The 26,410-nt window shown below is 45.2% G+C and overlaps 1 protein-coding gene across 1 annotated transcript in view; it reads right to left on the bottom strand.

Annotated features, from left to right (window-relative positions):
- The window catches only part of LOC142802989 (uncharacterized), a 92,957-nt gene that overhangs the window by 16,218 nt on the left and 50,329 nt on the right, over window positions 1-26,410 (bottom strand). The window contains exons 4-7 of the mRNA XM_075888082.1: window positions 25,141-25,724; window positions 24,002-24,262; window positions 14,994-15,224; window positions 9,477-9,620 (exon numbers count right to left, since the gene is read on the bottom strand). Coding sequence (XP_075744197.1) covers window positions 9,477-9,620; window positions 14,994-15,224; window positions 24,002-24,262; window positions 25,141-25,724 — 1,220 coding nt within the window. The remainder of the gene's footprint in view (window positions 1-9,476; window positions 9,621-14,993; window positions 15,225-24,001; window positions 24,263-25,140; window positions 25,725-26,410) is intronic.

Below are 26,410 nucleotides of genomic sequence, written 5' to 3'. Positions count from 1 at the left end.
AAGTATATTTGGCTCTGACAGGATGGCAACGGCCCGGCAATGTCGACGAATACACGGTCAAATTAAGCATCTGGACTAGGAAATGTCTCCAACAGTATCATCGAGTGACGCTGTACCTTGGAGCATGGGAAAGTGAGACATTCAGGAGTCCATTGTTGGGAGTCAATGATTATGCTTGGCCATATGAAACGTGCTGCGAGGTGCTTTTGCATAGCCCCGATTACCGGGTATAACATCTTATGTAGCGTTGCAAATACCTCGTGACGAAAGTGCGTGGGCATGATTGGTTGTGCCTTGCCAGTAGACGTGTCGCAGCAAAGGCTTTCCGTACCTGGCGAGGAAAACCACTGCAGGTTTAGCGGTGTCAAGGTTTCTTGTAGGCAACACAATTCATTATCATTGTGTTGAGCAGCTGCCATTTTGTTTAGATCTATTTCTGTGAGCAAGATTATGGCGCTAACAAGGCTATACAAAAGGGCATCGGCAACAACCTTTTCTACTCCTTTGATGTGGAGGATGTCCATGGTAAATTGAGATATGTATGACATCTGCCTCAATTCATGAGTAGCATTGGTGTCCCCCTCAGTACTCGGTGGCGGCAAAGCATATGCGAGAGGTTTGTGGTTCATTAGGATAAAGAACACGGCACCTTTTAAGTAATGCAGGAGATGTCAGACTGTCACGTAGACGGTTAACAGTTCGGGTGCGAAGGTGCTGTACTGCTGTTCGGTGGGCCACAGTTTCCAGGGGAAAAAAGCGATTGGTCGCCATACTCCTTTGATGCATTGTTGAAGTGCGGCACTCATAGCTGTGTCTGATGTGTCAACCATAATAAACTGTAGAACTCCCAGTAGTGGGTAAATGAGGAGCACGTTGTTGGCAAGACGTCTCTCGATCTTCTAGGAAGCTGCTTGGGCACCCTCTGTCCAGTGGAGCTCCTTAGCGGCACCTTTGCGAGTCGACAGCAGGAGGTTAAGGGGCAGCAGAATAGTTACACACCGAGTTATGAAACTGTATTAATAGCTCACAAGGCCAAGGAACTCACGGAGCTGATGTTTAGTGTTGGGTCGTGGGAATTGCTGAACTGCTTTGACCTTGCCTGGATGAGGTTTAATTCTGCAGCTCGACCAAAAATGTCAGCTCGTGCACCCCAAACTCAAGCTTGCTCGTGTTCACCAGTATTCTATGCTCTGCCAGGCACTGAAACACAGATTGCACATGGACCTCATTCATGCTCCTATGATGAGCTACTTGCCATGAGTAAATTATCGAGGTACGCAACACAGAAATCATGGCCGTGCAAAACACCATTAATAAAGTGCAGAAATGTCTGTCCAGTGTTTCTCAAGTGAAAGAGCATGTGGAGGGAATCAAACAGGCCAAACAGTGTTGTTATCGCTGTCTTTGAGGATGTCATTTGGGGCCATGGGAATTCGATGGTTGGTGCATACGAGGTCGTTCTTCGAGAAAAGTGTCACACTATGCACGTCGGCCATGACATCATGAATATTTGGTAATAGACAACGGTAGGGCAGGGTTGCTCAGTTAAGGGCTCGATAATCACCGCAGGGTCGCCAGATTCCTGATGTAGATTTAGGCACCATGTGTAGTGGGGACGCCGAAGGGCTAGTGAACGGGCGAATTATGCAGAGCTCGAGCTTGTGGTTGAATAACTGATGTGCTACTTTTAGCTTCTGGGGGGTCAGGCAGCATGAACCGTCTTGTGGTAGAAATGTGGTGGTCCGTGGCAGCGACGTCAGCACAAAGAACTCTCGTAAGATAGCCATAAAATTGGCAGTGCCCGGTCGTATCACGAGCGTAGGGCTGACAGGCAAATGCTTAGTAGGGTTTCTGCTTGAGAGAGGGGATTTTAAGAGAGGGGACATTAACAAGAAGTCTAAAGTGACTGAAGAAGTCCGCTTTCAGGATAGCAAATTTTATGTCGGCTACCCCAAATATCCACATGAATGCCCTCTTGAAGCCAAGGTTTAGCGAGAAAGAGCGGTGCCTGTATACCGGTATCGTCGTGATATTTACAGCTTACAATGGCAACGGGCTCGGGCCTGTGCAATGGGCTCGCGACACCGGCAGCACGCTCACTTTTGACCCTGTGTCGGCAAGGTAGCGGGTGCCTTTTTTGCAATCAGTCAGGAAGAAGACAGACGAGTAACTTTGCCCCAAGCCGGTGGAACCTGTCGTTCTCAGTGCTAGGCTTGGTGCATTTCCTGATGTCTCGCACGGTGTCACACAGTTTCGTGCAGTGCCACCGAACTTACAGTGGTACCAGCACAGCTGTCGCTGTTGTTATGCTGCATACTGTGTTCTTTGGCTTCTGCTTGATTGTAGTGCTGCGACAGTGTCGGCAAGGCGAGAAATTTCTGCCCCAATCTCCAGCAAGGCGAGAGATGGCAAAGCTTCGGCAAGGACGTTGGCGACTGCTGGGGGGGGGGGGGGGGAGAGAGTCGGTCAGCTTGTTTGGCGATCTTATGAACGTCCACCTCTCCCGAGGCAGTGACGTCTATATACACGGTCGCAGGCAATCCCTGAAGGGAAAGCACCAAGTGACTGCCCAAGCTTGTTGTTCTTCAAGCTAGTTGCTGCATCTGGCCCAACAGTTGGCTTGAGCGGTACTCGCGCAGTTTTGCTTCGCGAAGTAGTAGCTGCTGTAGACACACCGACTTCGAAGGGGTGAGATAACAAACTGGTACGTCTTTCAGCACTCTATACACATCTGCTGGTGGGGCAGGCAAGATGTCGTGCACCTTACTTGCTGTGGCAGGTGGAATGTTAGCCACTACGTGGTGGTATTTGGTGGTGTCGGCACTGGCGCAGTGTGCGGTGAACTGAGCTTCCACCTCGGTGAACCAAAGTGCCGGGTGTCTGGTTCAAAAGAAAGGAAGCTTCATGTCTAATACAGCCACTATAGGGCATTCTTCGCAGTTGTATTCCATGTTCCGGACTACAGGTCACCAATTGTTGGTACGCGCGACTAACGCAGAGATGAAGCGTGTTGCTAAGTCTTGATACCAACCAACTTGATTGTTCGTTTAACTCGGGACTTGTTCTCCTTTCCTCTCCCCCCCTTCGTGCCTTTGTCGGTGATGCAGAAGGAGGGAAAGAAATGTGGTCTGCAACATGTTGGAAGTGAACCTGCTGCGCCGTGGCACACTTGAAGTTCACCACGCCTCCAAACCAAAAACAAAAAATATTTGTGTTAGCACTACCATGCTTCTAGCTAGTGTCACACATATGAACCATGCTGCATATGGAGCACACTTTACAAATTAATTTTCTACAGTATCCGTGTCATTCGCTCTTCGTTTTCAGCACCGTGCACAGAAGCATGGTGTCAATGCACGCACATGAAGTGGCCCCTGGGAACGTGAAGCTTTGCTTTTTTTTCCTCTTTTTTTTAAGTGGACAACTGTGCCATCTCTACTTAGGGAATGTCAGATCAGGCACTGATGGAGGCTCTCCGAGATACGGGTGACGACGGATCTTCAAAGGTCGACTCGTCACACACTTCCATCATGCGCCGCATGTTTGCGGGACCATAGCTTTCGCAATTAACCAATTAGCTCTGGCAACAACACGATGGTGCATTGAATGCAATGCAATGAATGCCATAGCAACAAATTGAAATGTTATACGAAGTAAGGCTGGAAGCCAACTCTTTTGGATTCGATATTGCCGAACTCCTAGAAAATGCCAGTGTAAGCAAACACCGCCACTCCAAGGAAAAGTGCTTTTTTGATAGTCTCTTGGCATTGAAAGTGCTCTTATGCTGGCAGAGATAGCATGCGTGCCAGCGATCGTGACCGTGCCCTTAAGGGGAGACGCGGGTCGAAAAGTCGCGTTTTTTTTCCAAATTTCACCTTTTCTGTTTTTTGTTGCTTTATCATCTTTATACATTATATTTTGACATCTGAAAATATCACAGCGAAATAAGCATCAGAAGTCAGTGAAAAACGCGTCTGAGTGAGCGGCAGTGACGCGCGGCATCACGAAATTTACACAAAACGGGCTGCTGTTCGCGTGCTCGCGGGGCCGCGAAGAGAGCTGTCCGCCATATTGCGGCCGCTGGCTCGTGTAGAGTTGTCCTTACTCTCCACGATCCCGGTTCTTGAAGTCTCGTACGTTCACGAAAAATCTAAAAAAAAAGCAACAAAAACAGTCTTTTCCCGCCGTTTCAAACCGCGCGCCACTAACGCAGGGCCGCCATTGGCTGACAGCACCCGTGTTTTCTTGCCGTAGTTCGCTTCACTGTTTTCCGGAGTTATTTTTCGCTGTTTTCGTGCGATGGCAAGCCCGAAAAAGGCCGTTGCCGACCATCGGAAATACAGAAGTAAGAACAAGTTCAGAGGGAAGCGGCGGAGGACGTACAAGAAAGCCACCGCCAACGAAAATGTCCGCGACGGGCCAGCGGCCGGTAGGCCTAACATCGACCACGGCAACTGCGACGACGAGATCAACGCTGCAGTGAATTTTGTGAGTGCATCGCAGAAAAAGATCGCGTTATTCGAAAACGACGTCAGGCCGAATGCCGATCGTGCCGAAAGCGTAGTGCTGTGCGAGTTGGGTGCATTGACGGCCGTCGTCGCAGGCGCGGCATGCCCCGTTTGTCACGAGAGTAAACTCGCAGTTCGGGCACCGAATAAAAAGCGGAAAGGCCTTTCGGCGTTTCTGGAGCTACACTGCGAGAATGCAGAGTGCTCGGAGAGCATCCTTTCGTCCGCGTACTCGTCGAAGCGGGTCGCGTCAGATGGCGGCCGCGGTGCAAGCAGAAGCTACGACAGCGGGAGTTCGCGTGACGCCTTTGCCGTGAACCTGAAAGTGGTGCTTGCAGCGCGTGCCGTCGGTATCGGGCATGAGCAACTTTCACGATTTTGTGCAGTAGTTGGATTGCCAAACCCTATGTACCATAAGACCTTCCATGCTATCGGCAAAAAGATTCACAGTGCGGCAGTGAAGGCTGTCTGTGAAAACATGCAAAGGGCACGCAGCGTCACCAAAGAGGTGGCTGGTAACAGTGACGTGCCAGTCATGTTTGACGGCACATGGCAAAAAAGAGGCCACAAAAGCCACAATGGTGTGGGAACTGTAGTGTCCTTGGACACTGGTTTGTGCCTGGACTATGAAGTGCTTTCCAACTTCTGCCTGGCGTGCAGTTTGCATAACGACATGGGAGGCGATGAAGAAACATGGCAGGCGTTTCATCATCCCGTTTGTGAGAAGAATTGCGACTGTTCTTCGCATGCCATGGAGGCCGAAGCTGCAGTGCGCATTTGGCAGAGGACTGTGGACTATGAGACACCCCTGCGGTTCACCATCTTCCTAAGCGATGGAGACAGCAAGGCCTACAACGGGGTCTGTGATGCCAACGTGTACCCTGACACTCCAATTGAAAAAGAGGAGTGCACCAACCACGTGGCGAAACGTCTGGGCACCGGCCTGCGGAAGCTGCCAACGCCACTTCCACGAGGGGAGAAGCTGAAGGAGACCACCATCCAGAAGCTTCAAACTTACTTTCAGGTGGCCATTGTGAACAATCGGGGAAATGTCCACAAGATGTACACTGCCATATGGGCCTCATGTTTGCACTCGTGCTCAACAGACGGTGCTGGAAGTCACAAGTTCTGTCCTGCAGGCCCAGACTCGTGGTGCAAGCACCGACGTGCTGAGGCGCAGGGCCAGCCTGCACCGTGCCACACCCCCCTCCTGACCAAGGCCCAGGGTTTGGCAGTCCTCCCAATCTACAAGCGTCTCACAGATGCGAAGCTGCTTGCCCGGTGCCTCCACGGCAAGACACAGAACGCGGCCGAGTCCCTGAACAGCAAAATATGGCTGCTGTGTCCAAAGACCCGGTTTGCTTCCCGGACTGCTGTGGAAACAGCCACAGCCATTGCAGTCCTGTGGTTCAACCGGGGCCACGCGAGCTTTGAAAAGGTGCTGGAAGAGCTTGGGGTGCTTCCTTCGGAGGCCCTGGTTACCCTCAGCGACCGCCGAGACAGCATGCGCATGCACAAGATGAATGTGCGTCAGACCGCTGAGGCGAGGGCACACCGTCGCAGTGCAGCCAAGAGGGCCCGGGTGGAAGAGTCCTGCCGCACCAGCCGGGAAGGGAAAACCTACGGTGCTGGAGAGTTTTAGACAACTGATATTCCCTCTGGACATGTGTGTATGTGTTCAGCACAAGTTTCGTGCTACTGCGTTTTTCATTTTTGTAAATACAGACTTTCAAACTTTCAAACGCGTTTTTCTCATTTCGCAATTTTGGCCAATTTGCATTTTTTTCGGGAAGTGTTTCGGGCACTTAGAATGGTCATACGACGACGAAATTTGGCACACACATTGAGGAGAGTGCGTAGGGTGCCGATATCTACTTGAATCAGCACAACCTATCAGCTGTAAATATCTATTAATAAATTTAATGGTGGTCGAGTGGAAAAAAAAGGGTACTTTGCTACACAGATGTTTTTTTCATAGTTTCAAAGTTGGAGCACAATTTCTAGCTAGATATCGGCACTCTATGGCTAATAGGGAGCAAAAGGAGCCATTGAACAACTCTCTGCATGAACATTTAGTATGCGCGAAAGTTCCCGGAAAACTTATCAAGTTTCACCATTACTTGAAACACAACTCCCAAACTATTGCACTTATGTAAAAACTGATTACAGATTTGGAATCAGGAGAAAAAACTGCATCAGTGGTCCAATTTCTGAAGCTCTAAGTTGAATAACAAAAAAAAAGTGCTTTCGAGGAGCGTCTCCCCTTAAAATCAACGTTCACTGTTGCTACTCAATTGGTCAGTTTTGTAATATCCAGGTTTAACTGTTGTCCCCGTTTAAATAACTGACTTTTGGTGTTGTGGTACGGCTAAAGATAATGAATGCACCTTATTCATGAAGACATGGACGAAGAATTACTGTCGACTAGCGTCAGCTTGTCCTAAGCAGAGTTTGCTGTATTGTACAGAACTTTGTGAAGGGCAAATCAATAGTAATATCCAGCGCTGAAAACCACAACACAATCATGAGGCACGCCGTCGTGGAGGACTGTGAAACTTTTGACGATCTCACGTGTTTTAACGAGCAACGACATCGCAAAGGATACGGGCTTTTAGCATTTCACCTCTATCAAAATGAGAGCGTAGAATTGAGCCAGTGAGAAGGGCAAATCATGCCTCAATGTCAAGAGGTTTCATGAAAAAACTTTGGAATGTTTGAACAATGCGCATTTCTATACATTTATAATGGACTCCTGAAATGTAGTTGAAAACCTGCACACGTCCTATATTTTTGTGCTTTCACTATCCTCGTTCTTTGTGCTACTTGTCACTCATTTTAAGCAATAAGCCTCCTGGCCTAATCCTAAACCTTGTTGTGATATTGTCCTAAGTTGTGTGCTGGAAAGTGTCCCCAAGGTTATAGCTGAGGCTATGGGGGGCAAGGCAGTGAAAGTAGTAGTGGACGAGGCAACTGACGACAGCAAGAATGGTGGCTGGTGCCGACTGACTACCTTAACTAAAACTATCACTGGACTTGAAAGTTTGCACATCTTTCAAACAATGGACAATGAGAATGTAAAGAAAAGTTTGCAATGTGTTTAAAACGATCCGCTTCTGTGCAAGAGTAGCAAACCAAAATAATATGGCCATGTCTTGGAATTGATTAAATCAATGTATCTACCTCAATTTTTACTGAATTGTGATATAGATTTGCCCAAATGTTGCATTTATTTGCCACATTTTTTTTTTCACAAAAACTATGAACGAAGCTCTACTGCACATGTCCATGCAAAATTAAACAGTTTTCGGGGAAGCTCAAAGCCCCATAAGCTACACTGACCAAATACCAGACTGTGACTTGATGTGATCAAAACGTTGCAGTGACACATTTCAAGCACTTTTATTCTTTTCTTTATCCAAAATACCGCTGAATTAATGCCTTGGTGTAGACTTGCAGCACATTAGGAAGCTTCACAAGTTTAAGCACTTTGCGCGTAGGATTGAGGGGCATCATTTTGTGGACCTCTACGTGTGCTCTAATTGACTACCGATGCTGCAACATCGACCAGTTAAAAAAACTGATATACACTCACGAGGAAGCCATGACATTTTTTCGACAGCAAAGCACAACCTTCAAGGTTTGTGAGGGCTGTGCTCCTCATTGATGAAAGAACTTAGTGAAACCAATTGTTTTGATGGAGACATTTTTGTAGCTTTTAGCTGTTAAAACCTACAAGTATTGCTTCATACAACCACTTCATTGTTTGCTGGCTTTGTAAAGTAGTGTACACTCCAACCTCATTATAACAGTCACATCTGCTACAAAAATACTTTGTTATATCCAAAAATTACTTATAAACAAATTTGTGACACTGTATCACACAGCTATTCTTCACTTATTTCGTCATAACTGATGATTCGTTATATCCGGTTTCGTTATGGCAAGGTTTTAGTATAACAAAGAAACGAGCCTGCAGTCAATCCACCCTCTTCCTTTCATTCAGCGACAACAGATATCACATGAAGAGGGTCATAATGGCTAGCAAGTGGCATCAACTAGCTTAGTGGGAAAAGTGACGACCAGTGCGAGATATGGCAATGATAGCATGTAGTTGCGAGTTATCCATTGGAGCTTCAATCTCCACGTGAACCATTGAGCTCTCCAATGAATGTTTCTTGAAGCTTTGTCTACCTGTGTACCGTCGTTTGAATAACCGAAAAATAGGAATTGTTTAGTTGAAAATGAAGAAGCTTTTAGTGAACAATGATTAAGCAACTCACTCAATATAAAGGCAATGAAAGTGAATTGCGTGAACAAGTAGCAAATTATTCAGTATGCTACAACAGAAGCCAGAGGTTCGGAGCTATTCTCGCGCTCTTCAATCAGTGGACATACCAGCCTTCCCGGGATGGCTGGAGCTGGCGAGCAGCACGCCGGCTGTTTCCAGTCTTTCTTCCGCAACGTCATTCTGACGCCACACGGCTTTCACTACTCTCGACACAAACGAAAAAGATGGAATGCAATTTGCCACAACGAATGCTGCACCCAGAGATGCGCTTGTAGATCCACATTTCCGAGGCAGTGCATGGACCGATTACTTTACCCTTGAATCAGGTTTAATGCGGCTGCTCGCCTGATGCCCCTGGAAGGTCTGTACGCATTCCCTGCAGCGCTCTTCAATTACCTCAACACGCTCATACGCACTCTAAATTTCATGCACTTTCCTTTTACGCTGAGAATACGCTCGTGGGTTTGGTGCCCCGATGTGGTCAAGCAGACCATAACATCACGACTCACTGTTACTTTTGCATAACTGAACGTGTTCCAGCAAATCAGACACCTCAAGAATAGACCCCCCATTACCTCTTCAACTTTTTAAATTTAAAGCTTCGAAGAGTGAAATTATAAGTATACAACGTAACATCAGTAATTTTATACCACAGTAAAAAAAAAAACATGAAATTTCACCTGTACTTATCAGAGCTGTTTATTTGAGTTGCTGCAACTGCAACCGCTGTATCTGTTGGTACTCTGGGGGCCTCCTTTGCATTGACCACCCTGGAGACCTTGGCACTAGAAGCAGCATCCAGATTTTTCGGCTTCCCTGTCAGGCTGCAGAAGCAAAAGCCAAATATTATTGAAGAAACAATCAGAGAGGAAATTGCTTCTTCCACACACTATATACATAAAAAAATGCATTCAGAATGCATACCTCCTCAATGCATGGTATAATGCACTTAAATAATTAACATGTTGGTTGTTCACCAGAGGTAGACCCAGTCACTCATTTTGCGGGGGTCACTTGAAATAAAACCGGAGGAAGAGGGGCGGGGTATCACGAAAACACCATCTTAACGTAAATACTGTTACTGTATGCTCACAGTGGTCCCACTCATTTCTTCTAATTGGTGACCGGAGGTGTAAAACAAGCATGGAAGAAAGGGGGTGGGGTACTGACGACACAAGCTTCAGAAGTGGGGAGTGGTGCAATCACCCCTACTGTCTCCCCTCTGGGACCCACCACTGTTCTTCACTATGATGCAACTGAATTCTTAAAGTGAACGTGAAACAGCACGCCTAGACGGGACAAAACGTTACCAAGAATCGCACACACAGTGCTGCTAACTGTACGTACGTGTGCTTGTTGTAGTTTGTTGTTCCATCCAAGAGCCCAGTTTCATGTTCAGTACGAACAAGCTGGCTCGCAAACAATCTATGTTGCAATCAATTTTTAAGCATTTAGCCGGGGAATGCTCTACAGGTAAAAGACACCAATTTTCACTTTGTTTGCAAGTCATTTATCCATCACACTTACTGGCTAAATTGCAGTCAAGCTAACTACGACTATGGTTAACCACGGCTAGAAGTAACGTATGCTGTCGGGCTAGTTGGTGTGTGGCTGTGTAAAACATCATTGGCGCAAACTTGAAAGAAGACGAGAGAAGAGACTCAGAAAAGCGCACACTAGCAACTGACTTATGTTTAACCGAAGATCACGCATGCACACAACTACACGAAAAGCCCAAACAACTACAATCACAACCTATCAAATAGAAAAGCAAATTCATTATCATACAATGACAGGGAGGGAACACTGATAAATTGTTCACCAAATTGCCTAATACACATCGCCTGTGCCTATTCACGTGCCACTTTGTCTTTGCTTCTTCGCAAGATTCTCGTACAGTCCAGTAGCGATTCACACGAGCACTCCCTACAATGACACGGCAAATGCGAACCCGTGCCGTTTCTCATTGACAGCACATGTTCATTAAGTGATCGTTTATACAACGGCCCGGCTGGCAAATGTACACCTAGCCACAACTGAGCAGGATCAAGTAGACAACACCTACCAAACAAATCAAATCCTTCCTTTCGTGCTTATTTACACAATGAGCAATTGGTACACAACACGAACGAGCACAAATACGCGAAAGCCTCCGAGGTGCCGAGAACATGACAGGGACCTCAAAACGAGAGGCGAGGTTCTTCAATTAATGAGCCACTCTGTGCACATAGGGAAGCTTCGGTTCAATAAAAGTCAGTTGCGAGTGTGCGCTTTTCCGATTCTTTTCTCTCGTCCCCTTCCAAGTTTGCGCCAACGATGTTTTACATGGCTAGACGTAGCTACACAGCAGAGACAACAGTAGCTAATCTTCTGACCGCAGTTATCACAAGCTGAGCTAGGCAAGTGCAGTTTACCCTCACAAACAGAGAAGCTTACAAGATGGCAGACAAGCTGCAAGTGCACCAGCTGTGAACCAGCGCAAGTTAATTGGCACCATTGGGCTTTTGAAGGATTTTTACGGAACATGACTACAGTCGTAGAAAGTGAGGTTTCAGTGAAAGGCTAACATTAGAGATTATTCCAGTATCAGTGGGGGTATTGAGAGAGAACGGCACTTAGTGCTAACTGCAAAATCACGCGATTTAATCGACTTGCTCAACTGAGCTAAAGCCACACTGTAATGAACATTATCCTGACGAGTCAGCACAGTTCCACTGAGTTGGCAAGCTCTGCATCCTGCAAGCAGCCTAAATCACAGAAGTTGGTGCTGGGGTCGCTGGAGAGAATCTACTCTACGCTGTCTAAGCCTGCAATAAGCAGACAACGGATATGCCGCTACTACGGTGCAAATTGCTGCTTTGCAGCTTACTGTAACATAACCCCGACATGACAGGTATCAAAAAAGCCGCGCCCTTGACAATGAAACCAAAAGTGTCCGTTTCAGGTAGCAGTATTGAAAATATATGCGAAGCATTCGCAGGCCCCACAGCACTTTGTTTAGGGCTATCGACACTCGTGTTCTCATATACAGCAACAAGTCCAATATATTTTACCTTCGTGTCTCATTTAAGAGGAGGTGCGGGTCTTGAAATGGCCAAAAAAAAAAAGTGAATTTTCGAAAAAGTGTAGTATCGCGATGTTCAACCATTTAATAATCTTCCGGAGAAATCTGAAAGCTGTATTCAATCTAGAAATATTTAAAAAACAGCATTTTACATGCTTAGGTAGAAGCAAAATGACCGAAAAATGGCTAAATATGTTCGAAGTTCGCGCGCCCATAACTTATGAAGGCGGCAACCGGGTGCCGCCATCTTAGTGTTATTTTGAAGCTGCTTTCTTTGTGCGCCTTTTCCTTGTCTTCGAAATGGCACCGGTGCAGGGAGAGTGGGTGGTGCAGGGAGAGTGATGCTACCACTCCTTTTCCGAAGGTCGCCTGCACGCACATGGTTGGTTATAGCGCGTGCTCGCCCCGCGCGCTGGCCTCCTATTGGTTTGTCGTGTGTTTTTTGTTTGTTTTTTTGCCCGGTTTCACGTTCTGATAGCGCACTCGCTTGGCTCGGGCTTTCGGCTGCTCTGCGACATTCTTCAGGTTCACAACTTCACTATCAGGTTTCAACTACTGTGATTATTGAACTGCGCAAATGTTCAAAGACATTCGTCTTAAGAAAACCACACGCCACGTATTTGGCAAGAAACGACGGTGACCATGGAATGTCCGACAAAATTCGGCCAAGCATGCCCCGCAATAGCCGCTGGACGGAATGAACACGATCTGCATCCAGCGTGGACGCCTCTAATGCCAGCACGGCACTCATCATAATTGCAGAATTGCCTGTTGACGCATCAACTACAGCCCCGCAGCCCACTACATCAAGTGTGTGCGCCTCGTTCAGCCATGCTTTGAGTGCTGCCGCAAAACGCATCGGGGATGGTCAGTTGACGGTTTGTGCACGAAAGCGCAACTTGGCACATGTAGTATGTATATTTTGTAGGCCCAAGTCTCGTGTGTAATCAGAAAATGCGTCGATAACATTTTTTTATCGCCTGAAGAAAATGGCCAGCATGCAGCAAGTGCGGCCGACGTGAAGAAGCACTTGGCGTCAAGTCGGAAACTGAAACAGAATTTGAACTTTTCGGCGTCGACAAGGAACAGGGAAACTTCAGTGATAGTAGATCGGAGTTCTCCATAGTAAATTTGAGCGTGTTTAATTACTTTCTCGAACTTATGATTTGCGCCGACTGTGACAACAGCGTGCAATTAGGAAAGAAATGAGGACTTTAGTATAGAACTCGATGACGTGCTCAGCGCGCGGCGCGCGCAAGTAGCGATTTGCTTCACCGAGGATGACTGGAAATTCTCAATGTCATTTATATATGCAACAACGACAATGCAGCCAGGAATGCCACAAAAAACAAGCTCGTGAAAAACAAACACTGCTTACAGTTCTGGTCAGCTGTTAAGTATAGATTCAAGCCCTTAGTCATTGCGAAAATTCAAATAATGTTATTTTTTCTTTTTTTATTTTTGTGACCCTGACTTAGGTGCAAATAGCGACAGCACAGACCCCATAGGCATGTCATTCTTATGCACAGTGTACACATACAAGCTGAAATAAAACTGTGAAGTGTTTGGTAGCAGCTTTCTCGCACTATTTACAAGGACTAAGCATGCTAATACAGCAAATTTTTTATGGTTCCTGTGACGTTGTAACATATATGACATTATCTTGTTCCTGAAGGGCAGAGCTACATAATGATGCCATTTATACAGTTATGTTGGCATAGCTCATCAATTTATGGCAAACTAAAACTTCAAATGCATTTTTCTCTGTTTCATGATTTTCGATGTAATACGTAGGCTTACGGGGCTTTTTGACATGTTTTTATTGACTCACAATAGCAATTTTAATACCAATGCAAATGTATTGAATTGATCTAGCCAGTGTAGCTATTCATTTTCTTCCATATGTTGTTCTCCAAATTGTAATTTATGATAATTGTAAACAATATAAGGCAGAAATATTTCACTCACATTTTTATTCCTTTATTTCACACTTGATGTTTGTTGCAAACAATAAAATTAGCATCACTGGCAACCAGCTCTCTGGCAATCTGGATGTATACTTTGTTTTTGTGTTTGACATGGCGAAATCACCAAAAAGCCCCGTAAGAAATACGTTCATTGTGTATTATAAAAATTTAGTATCTTCTGTGAAAAACTGAATAAGTGTATTATGTTTCATTCAAATCAGATAATTCTTTTAAAAATTTTTTTCAACCTTAGTGGGACTGGAAAGACAATATGCTGACAGAATCAAGCATTTTTTTCATGATTTCAGTAAAATTTCTCTTTTATTAAATTGCTTTTGAAATTCACAAAATTAGCATGTCAAGCTACCTGGTCGAGAAGCCTTGGCACTGCGCGAATGAGTAGTTCAAAATGCTGCGAGTAGTCTGCCATTGCCTGGGTGTCTAAATCTATGCTTAAACTTACAGTCTGTATATTATTGGGCATCCCAACTTTATTCTGTGCTCATTACGAGGTAAAAAGGAGCAGACATCGCAAAGAAGCACTGTCTTCATGGCAATTACTGGATCAGAAAAACCTACATCAAGACAAATGTGAAAATACATTGAACACGCACAGCAATGGCAGCAACACAGGTTTGATAAACCCATCATTACTTCATGTTCACCCACCAGTGCTCAAAGCATTGGGTGTGAACATCACCGATGCTAAAAATTGAGAAAATCTGATAAAAGATTAGTAACGGCATTTTCAACGTAAACTTTTTATCATTAGACACTGACCAGCGAAGCTTTGCGCTGCACTAAAAAAAATGGGTACCATGAAAATGAGTTAATCAGTCCATATTAGGCCAAGTCAACGCAACTCAGCCAGCAGTGGGCCAATCCATATCTCCAAGAATAAAAGGACTGGAAGCCATGGCAGTATTCAAGACTTCCTTCAATTCCCAGTGTTGAGCACCATTTAAGCACGATAAGTTTTACACAGTTACTGCACATTACAGCCCTCCCTCTCTCACTGCTTCATAGGTGCTGGAGGCCACAGAGATATCTTCTCGCACATAGCAATGTTCTTGATAACTCTAGACACAGACAGGCCCAAACATTAGTAGTGCAAGAAGATGCTCCCCATAACATCACTATTAACAACTTTACTCAACATAACTTACGGCTTGTCAAAAACGAGATTCTGGACAATTCCTGTGGCAGCATGTGGTGGACAAGTGATCCCCATGCTCAGCTGTTCTTGCTCAACGGGAGGGACATCAACAGCAGCTGCTGTATGTGCTGTGCCTTGAACTGCCACGTCAACTGTCCCTGCTTGTAGCGACTTCGGTTGGCTAGCGATTTCATCCTTTCCTGACACAGTCTTCGATGGCTGCCGCAGCCCAGAGATGCTGCTGCAGTCCGGATAAAGGCCCATCAGCAAAAATTGAGCATAGAGTACATAGTAGGGAATATCGCGCTAGTGTCTATGTGGGCTCTTTCACCGGTGCTTGTACCCCTATGGGAATTATGGGAAGTACAAGCTTCGGATCTGCTTCAGATGGATCACGTTCGCGAGATTCGAGACACTTGTTTGCGTAGTGTAAAACAACATGGCAGTAAGTTGTACACAATTTAAACTTGCTTCATTCCTTTGTACATACATAATATCGCAAAACATTTTTGTGACTAAAACCTGGACAAATTTAACCACCAGGGTACACATCGCTACACCATTCCAATCCAAGTTTGTCTTGAATTATTTTTCTTTTTAACACAATAAAAGAAACATGCTTGTTTTTCCCTCGAAAGAACGCATGATCTATTTACGAAAGAACAGTACAATATTAGGTGAGAAATGTTTCGTCTGCTGTGATGCCAGGTAAACCTATGCAAAGGATTTGCCCCCAACACATTTCTCGTTTTGTTAAATAGAGTCAAAAGAGCGCAGCAGTGCATCTGGTTAGCCTTGCCATGGTTTTGCAGTTGATTTGAGAGTTATGACAAGAAGGAATCATGAAAAAAAGTGAACTCAATGCAATATCCTGCACTGGCAGGGGCGCTGAATCTATTTGCAGCAGTGAATGGACAACCCTTCGATTAAACTGTCAAATAACCACTTGTGAAGCGCCAACATCACAGCAAATCAAGAGACCTAGCGGTCTTCAGCCTTATGAAACAGCAAAGGCACTGTTTCAGTGCTTTGCACTGCACCCCACAACACACGCCGCATGAAAAAGGAAACTGAAACTGTTAAAGATATCTATAGACAGTTTGCTAGCAAACGCTACCTAATCTGTAGTATGTACTCATAATTCCCAGGGGGGTACAACGATCGAAGCGCCAGATTCCTCTCTAGGTAATGTTGTAAGGAAGCACAATTCAGAGCTTCAAACCTGCTTTGTGAACATTGACAACATAACACTTTCGAATTAAGAAGTTTGAATAACTAGAACATTAAAATTGGCCCGGGTAATTTTTGAGTGTGATAACTATCAATGCATCAAACATACGCAATGCACATTATAACAGGGTAAAAAGGAAAGGCCCAAAAAGCTAGCCTTGCATTGAGAGGTCATGTTTCGTAAGTGCAAGCAAGTTTCAGACTTTCAGTCTCTCTCGCAATCTTTTAGTTGCCTGGTATTGGTCTCGAAGACAGTGTGGTGCCACTTACATTGTGACATCACTCATAGGATGTCAGGTTATGTCGTCTGCTCGAACACGGCACTTCCAGTGCTTCTGTCATTGCGCGAGTGCGTGTGTGTTAGTGTACCACATGTTCTTGTTATGAAGCTTATAGGTTAAAGAAGGGGTATGTAAAAATAAAAAAATGTGGACTCAATGCAATATTCTGCACTGGCATGGCGCACTAAATTTATGGCAAGACGCGAGTGGATGACGCTTCGCCTAAACTCCGATTACTCCAGGGGAAATCGCATGTGGCATGTTACAATCAATCGTCCCCTAAGGCCGGTGCAGCTGATACCACAGAGGACGATGCCAGTGATGTGACAAAATCTAAGCTGCTAATAGGTTATCAAATACAATTTTCTTGTGAGAATTCTAATGTTATTTATAAAACGTTAGAGTGAACTTGCACAAACAAGGGAAATGAGCCCTGAAAAGTATTATCTTTCGCGAGTGCAGTACAAAGCAGAACTGCCAACGAGCCAGCATGAATGGTGAGCAAATTATCACGGATAATTGGAAGTGCTGGTGGGATTTGCCAAACAAAGTGCCAATTTACTCTCTACTGCTCAATTTTGTTGTGCTCTGACTGAGCATCATCAGTGTTTGTTCTTTTTCTTACTACTGCTAAATTTACTTTTCGTACTTTTTACCCTGGTTTATCACTTGTTTGCAACGTATTGATGTTAGATTTCAGAGCTTTCAATGAGATCTACAGAAAGCTAACGCAACAGTTTTTTTTTGCAAGGAACTTGCAGTGAGAAATTTCTTTTCACTTCTTTTCGCTTCTTTTGTTAATTTACGTAGTGTTATGATTATGACTCGAACTAACACATTAAACAGATAATCTACGACAGATGGGTGTCATCTGCCATTTTATTCGAACTTCTTTCTTCAGTCCCCCTTCCTTCAACTTCATCCTTATTCGTGCGCTTATTGTAGACTACTTCACTCTTCCCACCTTCTCTGATTACAGCTCCGGGTGTAATACTTGAATACGTTGCCAATGGAAGCACACTCTCTTTGACCCGAGGCTGCAGTGTACACCTTCAGAATCCCGTGCTGAGATACGGTCTTGACAACTTGGAACGGCCCATAATATTTGGTATTTGAAGAAAAAAAGGATATAATCTCCCAGCTGAATGGGTGGTATGTCGCTGTTGTGCCTCTTATCAAAATTTTTCTTTATCCGCTGCTTATATACTTCTTGACCTTCAGCACTTTTCTCAGCTTACGTAAGTTGGAGTTTTTCAAGGAGGCCCAGATCACGATCTGCCAGTAGTATGGATGCTATTCCAGTTGTAGCGAAATGAGGACTGCATCCTAAACCTGTGGTGAATGAACATTTGTGGAGCTTTACAGCGGCCTCAAAACAGCCTTCCACCCTCCGATAAAGTCCGGATACATCTCCAAAAAAACTGTTCAATGACCCGTATGGCCCGTTCTGCTAATTTTTTTGCTGCCGGGTGACATGGAGAAGAATATGTACTAACAATTCCTTGGTCTTTAGCCCATCTTGCTAGCTTCGTACTATGGAGAGCAGGACCGTTATCGCAGACTAGCGTCTTTGTGCGCTTAAAACACGCATCTTTTCGTAGACTGATCACACAAGTCGCGTCTTCTTTCCCTGCTTTGGCTACAGTAGTTCTGGTACATTCATCAATAGAAAGTAGAAAAGCTTGCATTCGTCTGACTCCTTCGACTGCTCTGCGAAGTTCAGATACCACTTCGAAGGTACCTTTCGATAGGTACCACTTCGAAGGGTACCTTTGAACATTCGGGGTTCGTCATGACATCTGTCAACTGCTTGCACTTCACTTTGTTTATCTGGCAAAGACGGCATGTCCAGATATAATTACTGACGTCATTTTTCATGTCTGGCCATTTGAACCTCATAAGCAAATTTTTGTATGTGCGCCAGAAGCCATCGTGTCCACGCAATTTAGGGGTGTTGTGGTAGAGTCGAAAAATCTTTTGAACCAGAGTGGGTGGGACATGATACTTTCCATCAATAGACGGTACATCTCCTATCTTCCCATAGCTTAATATGATCGATCATTACTGCATTTTCGCTGGTTCAAGAACAAGGAATTTAGACAGCACATCAGCATCGATGAGAAGCGGGCCTGGACGGTGCAAAATGGTGAAATCCAATTGTTGGAGATAGTTCACCAATCTAGCAATGCGTCCTCTTGGTTGTGCCATATTAGAAAGTTGTGTAAACTCCTGATGGTCCATGAAGAGATTGAACTAGTCCCTTCGAAATAAGTTCTGAAATACTGAACTGCTTTCAAGACTGCCAGTGCTTCCTTTTCTATAGAAAAATTAATTTCAGCTGGCTTCAGCGTGTAGCTGTAAAATCCCACCACATAATGTTTCATTGGATCGGCCTATTTTGGGGGTTACCGATACAAAATTGCACCAATTGCGTAGTGTCATGTGTCTGTATTTAGTACGAAAGGCAAGTTCGGTATTCACAGGACGGGATATGATGATATTAGCTTTACAAGCTCAAAATAAACAACTTCGCACTCCTCATTCCATTTGAAAGATATGTCTGTTTGAGTTAAGCGTGTAAGGCATCGTGTCTTCAGTGCGCAGACCTTGATAAAGGTTCTGAAGTGTCCTGCCAGGCCAAGGAAGACAAGCAAAGAGTGCACATCATAAGGTTTTGCCAGCTGAGAAATTTTGTCTACTGATTCTCGTTTCGTGCTTTTGGTACGTCTGTCGAACACCCTTCTGAAAATACAACTTTGTCTTCAAAGAAAGCCCTTTTCGTGAAATTGAAATTGACTTTGAGTTGCGAAAAGCTCAAAGTATGAAGAACTTTTGAAGAATGATCCCAGTGTTCCTCTTTTGTCTTTGAATACACGACGATGTCATCAATGCAGACGTTGCAAAATACACCCAAATAAGGTTCCAGAATATCAGTCATCATTTTCTGAAACCATGCCAGAGCAGAAAATTTTTTCAACCAAATCGTAAGCGGTTGTATTCAAATAAGTCAAAAGGGGCTATAAATGCAGTTTACTTCTTTGTTTCTTTAGTGAGTGGGATTTAATAGATATTAATATGAAGCCTCTTCATGCCTGGGTGCGACAAAACAAAATCATAGCTGACGTCGGGGATGGTTAATATGCTAGCCATAATTGTTTGGCCTTAAAATTTATTGTTTAGGGTAATTCATTCATTATGCGTGCTCAATGACCGATCATAGGCTTGCACGCGCAATGCTCTACCAGCATGCAGTCGACTACCATCCACTCTACTCTTATTGATGATAGAGACAGAAGCCCCAGTGTCAACAAGGGCCTTCATTTCAGACTACTTTAATGGTTGATGATAGCAAGTAAACTGTTACGGTGCACGTTTCTACTTAGGGCTTGCCATCGCAGATGATTACTTCACGTGGAAGCTCTGCATCCTGTACCACTGAAAATTGCCCCTTTTTATCGAGCGTTTGTTCCCCATCTTCTGTTCTCGTGAAGAGAATGCTGTCACTAAGGTCTGCACGCATCACAGAAGATCATGAAACGTTCCTGGATCACCGATTTGTATCTGTGGATGTCGACGGAAAAACCTTCTGATACCAAAGCTACAACATCAGATGATGAAAGCTTTGGCTCTGCAAAATGCAGCAGGCAATGCTTCTCGAGACAGTACTCTAGAAAAGAGCCAGACAAGTATGTAAAGTGTAGTGCCACATCCCATCTTTCTACAGCATTGCTTTGGAAACTCGCCAAGAAGTTGCTCTTCCACCTTTCCCAACACGTTGGTGCTCTGTCCATAAGTTGGAAGTCATACCACTTCCTCACCATGGCACTCAAATAATGGTGCCTGTTTACAACCTTTGTGTGGTCACTTTTCCCCATTTTTCTTTTTGCATGCATACTCAAAAAACCGCATCCGATAGTCTGCATTTTTTGAGCCTCCTTAAAAAAAAGTCTGGTTCTACAATCTGTTGTGGCTTTTCTTGGCTAAGCAACTTGATCAGCATTTCAATTATTTCAGTCTATTGCCTCATGTGTCACTGTTGTCGCTCAATAGCCGTCAAAACGATGCTCACCTTCTCGGAAGCTGTTTCTTGCTTGAAGGTGCCACGGCGAATGGGTTCCAGAACAAGTTCGCCGAGTCTCTGGAGCTGCAGGTTCACCTTCACTGAGCCTGCTTGCACAAGGGTTTGACAGCGCATCGAAGCTTCTTTCAGTACTGTGTCTATCAATCTGGTGGAGCTAACTTCACGAGGAATGTCCATCGCTGGCTCATCGTGGACTTGGTACCACATGAAAACTAGGGGCTTCGTTGAGTCCTTGACGATGAGGAAGGTAACCCACATTTCTGGCTCTTACAAGCTGACGACTGCGCCAAAATGTAGCGTTCCGACTAGGAGCTAACACATTAAACAAAGATAATCTACGAGAGACAAGTGTCATCCTCCATTTCATTCCAACTTCTTTCTTCAGTCCCCCTTCGTTCCACTTCATCCTCTTCCGTGTGCTTATTGCAGAACGCTTCGATTTACAGAGAGCATGTCATTTTCCATCAACAGCAAATTCATAGGCAAACTCATGCGATGAGCTGCTGAGAGCGCTCGTGAGCATGCGCAAGTTCCAACCAAATATCTTTGCTGCCGGGCATACACAAAATCTTCTTCCAGAAAGTGCTTTCCACGGACCCGCGAGCTAACATTGGCATCTTTTTTTCTATTTTTGCCTTACCAGCCAATTATTGCGCATTTTTTTGCATTTGGGTTAATGATGAAAACTTACAGTAGTTGCATTCATCTGGAACTGAAGCATCGAACAGTACACTAACAAACTGAACCTGGTTGCAGTCCGCCATGGTGGTTTAATGGTCCCGTTTCGAAGGAGGTGAAATGCTGAGGGCACGTGTTCTGTGCGATGCCAATACACATTAAAGGGGCCCTGAAACACTTTTTCAAGTAAACATGGAATGAATTCACTAGAAGAACTTATTGCCTCGCGAATCTTCTAACTTAGCCCCTAGACCCTTGCGGCAGGGCTAGAGGCTGCTCCAGCCGAGAGAGCTAGTGGCAGAGCCATAGCCGCACTCACAGTCTGTGCGACATTTGCGGCTGCGAAAGGACATGGTTCAGCACCCCAGCGCGTCACATCAGCAAAGGAGGAATCTGACTAGTTATGGACCGAGGAGCATTTGATGGCCTCTTGGAAGGACGTGATGAATTTGACTTTAAGCTCTACAATTTCTTTTCTTTATCACGATCGGCATTATCGTGAGTGGGCGGGGTGATCTCCTTCGAAGTTTGCACATCATCATCATCATCATCATCATCATCATCATCATCATCAGCCTGACTACGTCCACTGCAGGACAAAGGCCTCTCCCATGTACCTCCCACATGCACACGTCAAATAAGTTTGCACAATGGGCTGCTAAAGCGCAAGTGTCTGATGTGTGCTCATTGTAGGCACATTTTTCTCAAGTAGCGCACCCTCTGCAGGTTTACGATTCATGTCCAAGGCACTTACATTTGAAACATCGACACGTACTTGGGACATCAGGTCTGACACGGAGTTTACAGTAACCGGTTTCAATTGATTCGGGTAGATTGCTCATGGCGCCGCAGCAAGCACATGCAGGCGTGCTACATTGAAGATGCTTGCATAGCATCTCCTCAATTCTCCTGTTAGAAACCCAAGTGAAAGCAGTCTCTGTGACAATATTTATAATCATTTTTATACATTTTACAACCAGCGAGGCAACTACAACCATCAATCTTGAAGACCTTCTCAGCTGCTCATAAAATACTTCAGAAAGTGCCAACAGGCGGGGAGACACAGTAGTACAGTGTGTTGTGACCGTTCTGGCAGTCATGGCATTTATCGCCCCATTCCCGTACACCATACATCTTGGACAACGTGCTCTCTGTAGTAAAGTGGTTAGCGCCGCATGCTAAGAATTGAGAGGTCGCTGGTTTGAGTCTGCGCGACAGATGCTTGCTTTCTGGTTTTTGTTTTTTCAATCTATTACTACATATTTTTCCGTGACAAACGTATGTCAAGGGCGCTGTGGTGGACCCTGGCATAAAACACTTTCGTGTTAATAAGCGAAAAGAGTATGAGAAAGCACAAATTGCAAGTGAGAGAGAAAGAGGAATATGTGGGGAGAAAAAGAGATGGCAAAAGGCGACTGCCGATTTCCTCTGGGTGCGTCAAATCAGGGGTGCAGTCTGCGCGATGCCGGGGCCAAAGAAATGCGTTGCCTCTGCCAGGGGGCCTTAAAGGTACAATCACCTGCCATTGGCTCAACCTCCAGGACCCCCTTTTCCCCAGACATGGCTCAGCAACCCACAGCTAGGCGTGGGCTAGACTTGAAAGTCTGGGGCCTTTCCAAGTCAATGAGATAGCCCACTCCAAGGCACGACGTTTACACTTACCAAGCCGTGACATGAGCGGCCAGACAGAGAAGTCGATCGATGATTGATATGTGGAGTTTAACAACCGAAACCACCCTATGATTATGAGAGACGCCGTAGTGGATGACTCCAGAAATTTTGACCACCTGGGGTTCATTAATGTGCACAAAAATCTGAGCACACGGGCCTAAGGCATTTTCCCCTCCATCAAAAATGCAGCCGCCGCAGCCGGGATTTGAACCCGCGACCTGCGGGCCAGCAGCCGAGTACTTTAGCTGCTATACCCCCGCGGCGGGGCTCAGACAGAGGGGTTCGCCCCTAGCCTACATTTTAGGAACTACATTCAATAAGGTCACAAAACATTTTCAAATGGGTTGTAGGTATTTTCCACTACCACACAAAAAGTTGTTTAGGCCACAGGCAAACTCCCTTCACATGCTTCAGATGGAAGCATACGCCAACTTCAGTTACGGGGCTGAAGAGCCCAGTCCTCCAACAACGCAAGATTGTTCAGAAGACCCACAATGAGGTGGTGCGGCTAGGCTTCCCTGTGCCTAAGTTCAAACTGCAGGTGGCACAAAACGAGCGCACAAGTATACACAGGACAAGCGCGAACAACTGTAACGATTACACCTGTGTTGTGTGTCAACAGTGCAGTCCTTTCGTAAACGCAGTCGTAGCACGTATGAAGTGACCTTTGCCTTCTCCTGGGTTACTAATCTGATAAGCACATGCGCAGTAGAGGCCATGCTCTGTGGAGGCTCACGATGCGGCTTATGATCCTTCCGCTAAAAAACGGGGAGCAGAATCCTTCAGCACCTCAGTGAAGGTGTTCTTCATACATCTATTAGTTCAATTTTAGCTTTCTTGGCTAATAATGAACTTATGATAGCGGAACTTGTGACAGTTCTCAGAGTACAGCTTATTAATCTAAACCAAGCCATTGTTTCAATTTAGTGTCCCTTAAAGAGTACTAGGTATGTCAGCTCCTGTACATGATACATCCCAGCTTACCAATGCAAGAAATCAGATTTCACGACATGGCAATTATCTTTATATTAGTGCATAAAGTCTCGCTGAAGCCAAAATGAAAGACTGAAGTCTTACCCAAGTCTTTGAATCCTGTTCCTTTGCACCCCGGTTAATGTCCCTTGTGGACTTGCTGCCAGTGCATCAGTCATCAGCCCCTCATGATCAGCATCATCAACAATTATAATTTCATCATCATCCGAATTTTCTGTCGCACAGAAATCCACAGAAGAAGCAACAGAAACTGGCGATGCCTCTGCTCTCCCAAGCTGGCCAACTGCCTCTGAAGTCACATCTGCTGCAGGGTTTGACTTTGTGCGGTGTTCGAGTACATCATTGCTGAGAGAAATTGAGAGAGAAAAGATACACAATGAATGTACTGTGTTTTTTTCCACTCATGATGAAGTGGGACATGCATTTCAACAATGTGAATAATCCTCCCAAACTTGTTGACTAGGTTAGTTTGCGATTGTGATTAACATCAAGCCATAAACAAAAAGAATGCCAAGAGGGGTTCTCTTCCAAGGAGCTGGCTCACTTCAATTATACTTCGTGCAATCCCAGGTTTCCCAACAACTTCAAGTTCAATTGGTTATGTTCTGATGAACAAAAAATTACAATAATTTTGCAGCAAATGGGTTCTGCGAAAACCCCACAAGGTGGCAGAAGACACATCAGGCATCCATCTTTTCCAAGAAAATCTGTAGCAACTTCGTATGGAAGTGAACCCTACAGAAACCTGCGTGGATTTTCCAAAGGTAAAGCTCTCTAGATAATGAAAAGTTGGAATTCTGCTGACTTCAGTTAAACACCGAGCAATCAGCAGTGTTTCTAACAACCTTAAAGTCAACAGGTTACGGCCTAAAATGATATTACAGCAACTCATGCCAGAATTGGGTTCTGCAGAAATTCTACAAGTGCGGAGAAGAGTTACAAAAAGGGAAATTGGGTATCCACCCAAATGTAGCAGAGCAAGGCTCCAAGAAAATTCATTTGAACTTCCCAAAACAGAAGTTTTCCAACTAGAAACCTTTGAAAACCCGACAGAGATGTGCATGCCAAAAATATAAGTATGACCTCAAATTTAGGTGAAGAAAAAAAGAAAGCTTTGCTAAGTGAAACAACCAAAATAGTTGGTTACACAAAGAATGTGGGACACTGCTGAAGTTCACAGAGATAGCAACATGCAGCCGTGACAAGTTTTTCAAGGTTCTCACCAGTTAGTACGCTGCTCGTCATCTGCCACTGGCTCACCAGGTGGATCGGCCAGAGTCGGTAGCTGAGGCTCAATGCACGCCTCAATCGTCATGAAGGCCGGCAGGTCTTGCTCTGTAGTAGTCTTCGAGAGGCTATCCGCCTGTTCCATGAGCAGGGAGAAGATGCCTTTGTCTAGGTCCGAGACTCTGTCTCTTCCCAGAAACTGCAATTCAGCCTCCATTTTCCACACCAGCTGAATGATTGTCTTCAATCCGACAATGCCGTGAGGCAACAGGGCACTGACCAATTTATCACGATAGCTTGGTGCACATTCAGATAGGGACATGAGAAATCCCTCTATATTTTTGACGTACTCATCCAGCAGCTGACACAGCACGCCTCCTTGGCCAGCATGGCCTTCGTCAGTGGTGCCAATTGCATCCTTTGATATCACAAAGACAGTGTCCACCAGAGAGACTATGTCAAGTGAGGCATTGCTACCTGAACTGTCTATATTTCCTGCCAAAGACCTCACTGACTTGGCTGTATCACTAGAATCCCGAAAATTCTGCAGTAAAGCATTTCTGAACCTTTGACTGTTCACCTGAGTTGGGTGCACACAAGATGAAACTGTGTGCAATGAATCCAAGTGCAACTGAGCCACCCTTGAAGACAAGAGGTCATCACATCTACTCGGGGCAGCTGTATCTGCTGTGATTTCGCTGTCGCTGTTGAGGCAAGGCAAGGGTTGCAGTGCAAAAGTAGACAATGCATCACGTTCCTCTTGTTTTGATGAACTAGGTTCCTCAGCCTCTGTTCTTTTTATCTTTGCTCCTGTTTTCTTTGTGTGTGTGTCTGTCAAAGCATGCTCTTTGTCAAGATGAGACTTTTCAACGGCCTGTCCTTGGTTCAAATTGAAGCCACCCTCCTGCAAGCTTGCTATAACAGCAGACGCATAGTCTGCGCCACTGGAAGAGGAAGGCCCAACTTCTTGAGGCTGCAGCCCCAGCCCACCCACTTCATTTGTAGGGAAACCTTTCTTTTGATTACTGACACCATCACTGTCTCGAATAGTGACAGACATTGTACCATCGTCCTCAAATGATAGCAGGAATGGCAGTCTCATGGGACACTTCGCTGTTGCATCAACAGGCAGCCCATTAAATGTGACAGTAGAAGTATCGGTGACCACTGCAGAAGGTAAAACTGCCTTTTCAGCACACTTCCTAGAACTTGCTGATGCATGGACGTCTGACAGAGGCAAGCTGTAAGCAGGCGTGACTTTGGTAA

This window comes from Rhipicephalus microplus, chromosome 3 (assembly GCF_043290135.1).
Source record: "Rhipicephalus microplus isolate Deutch F79 chromosome 3, USDA_Rmic, whole genome shotgun sequence".
Classification (NCBI taxonomy): Eukaryota; Metazoa; Arthropoda; class Arachnida; order Ixodida; family Ixodidae; genus Rhipicephalus; species Rhipicephalus microplus.
Note: the sequence above shows the minus strand (reverse complement) of the source record. Positions and strands in the feature narration are given on the sequence as shown.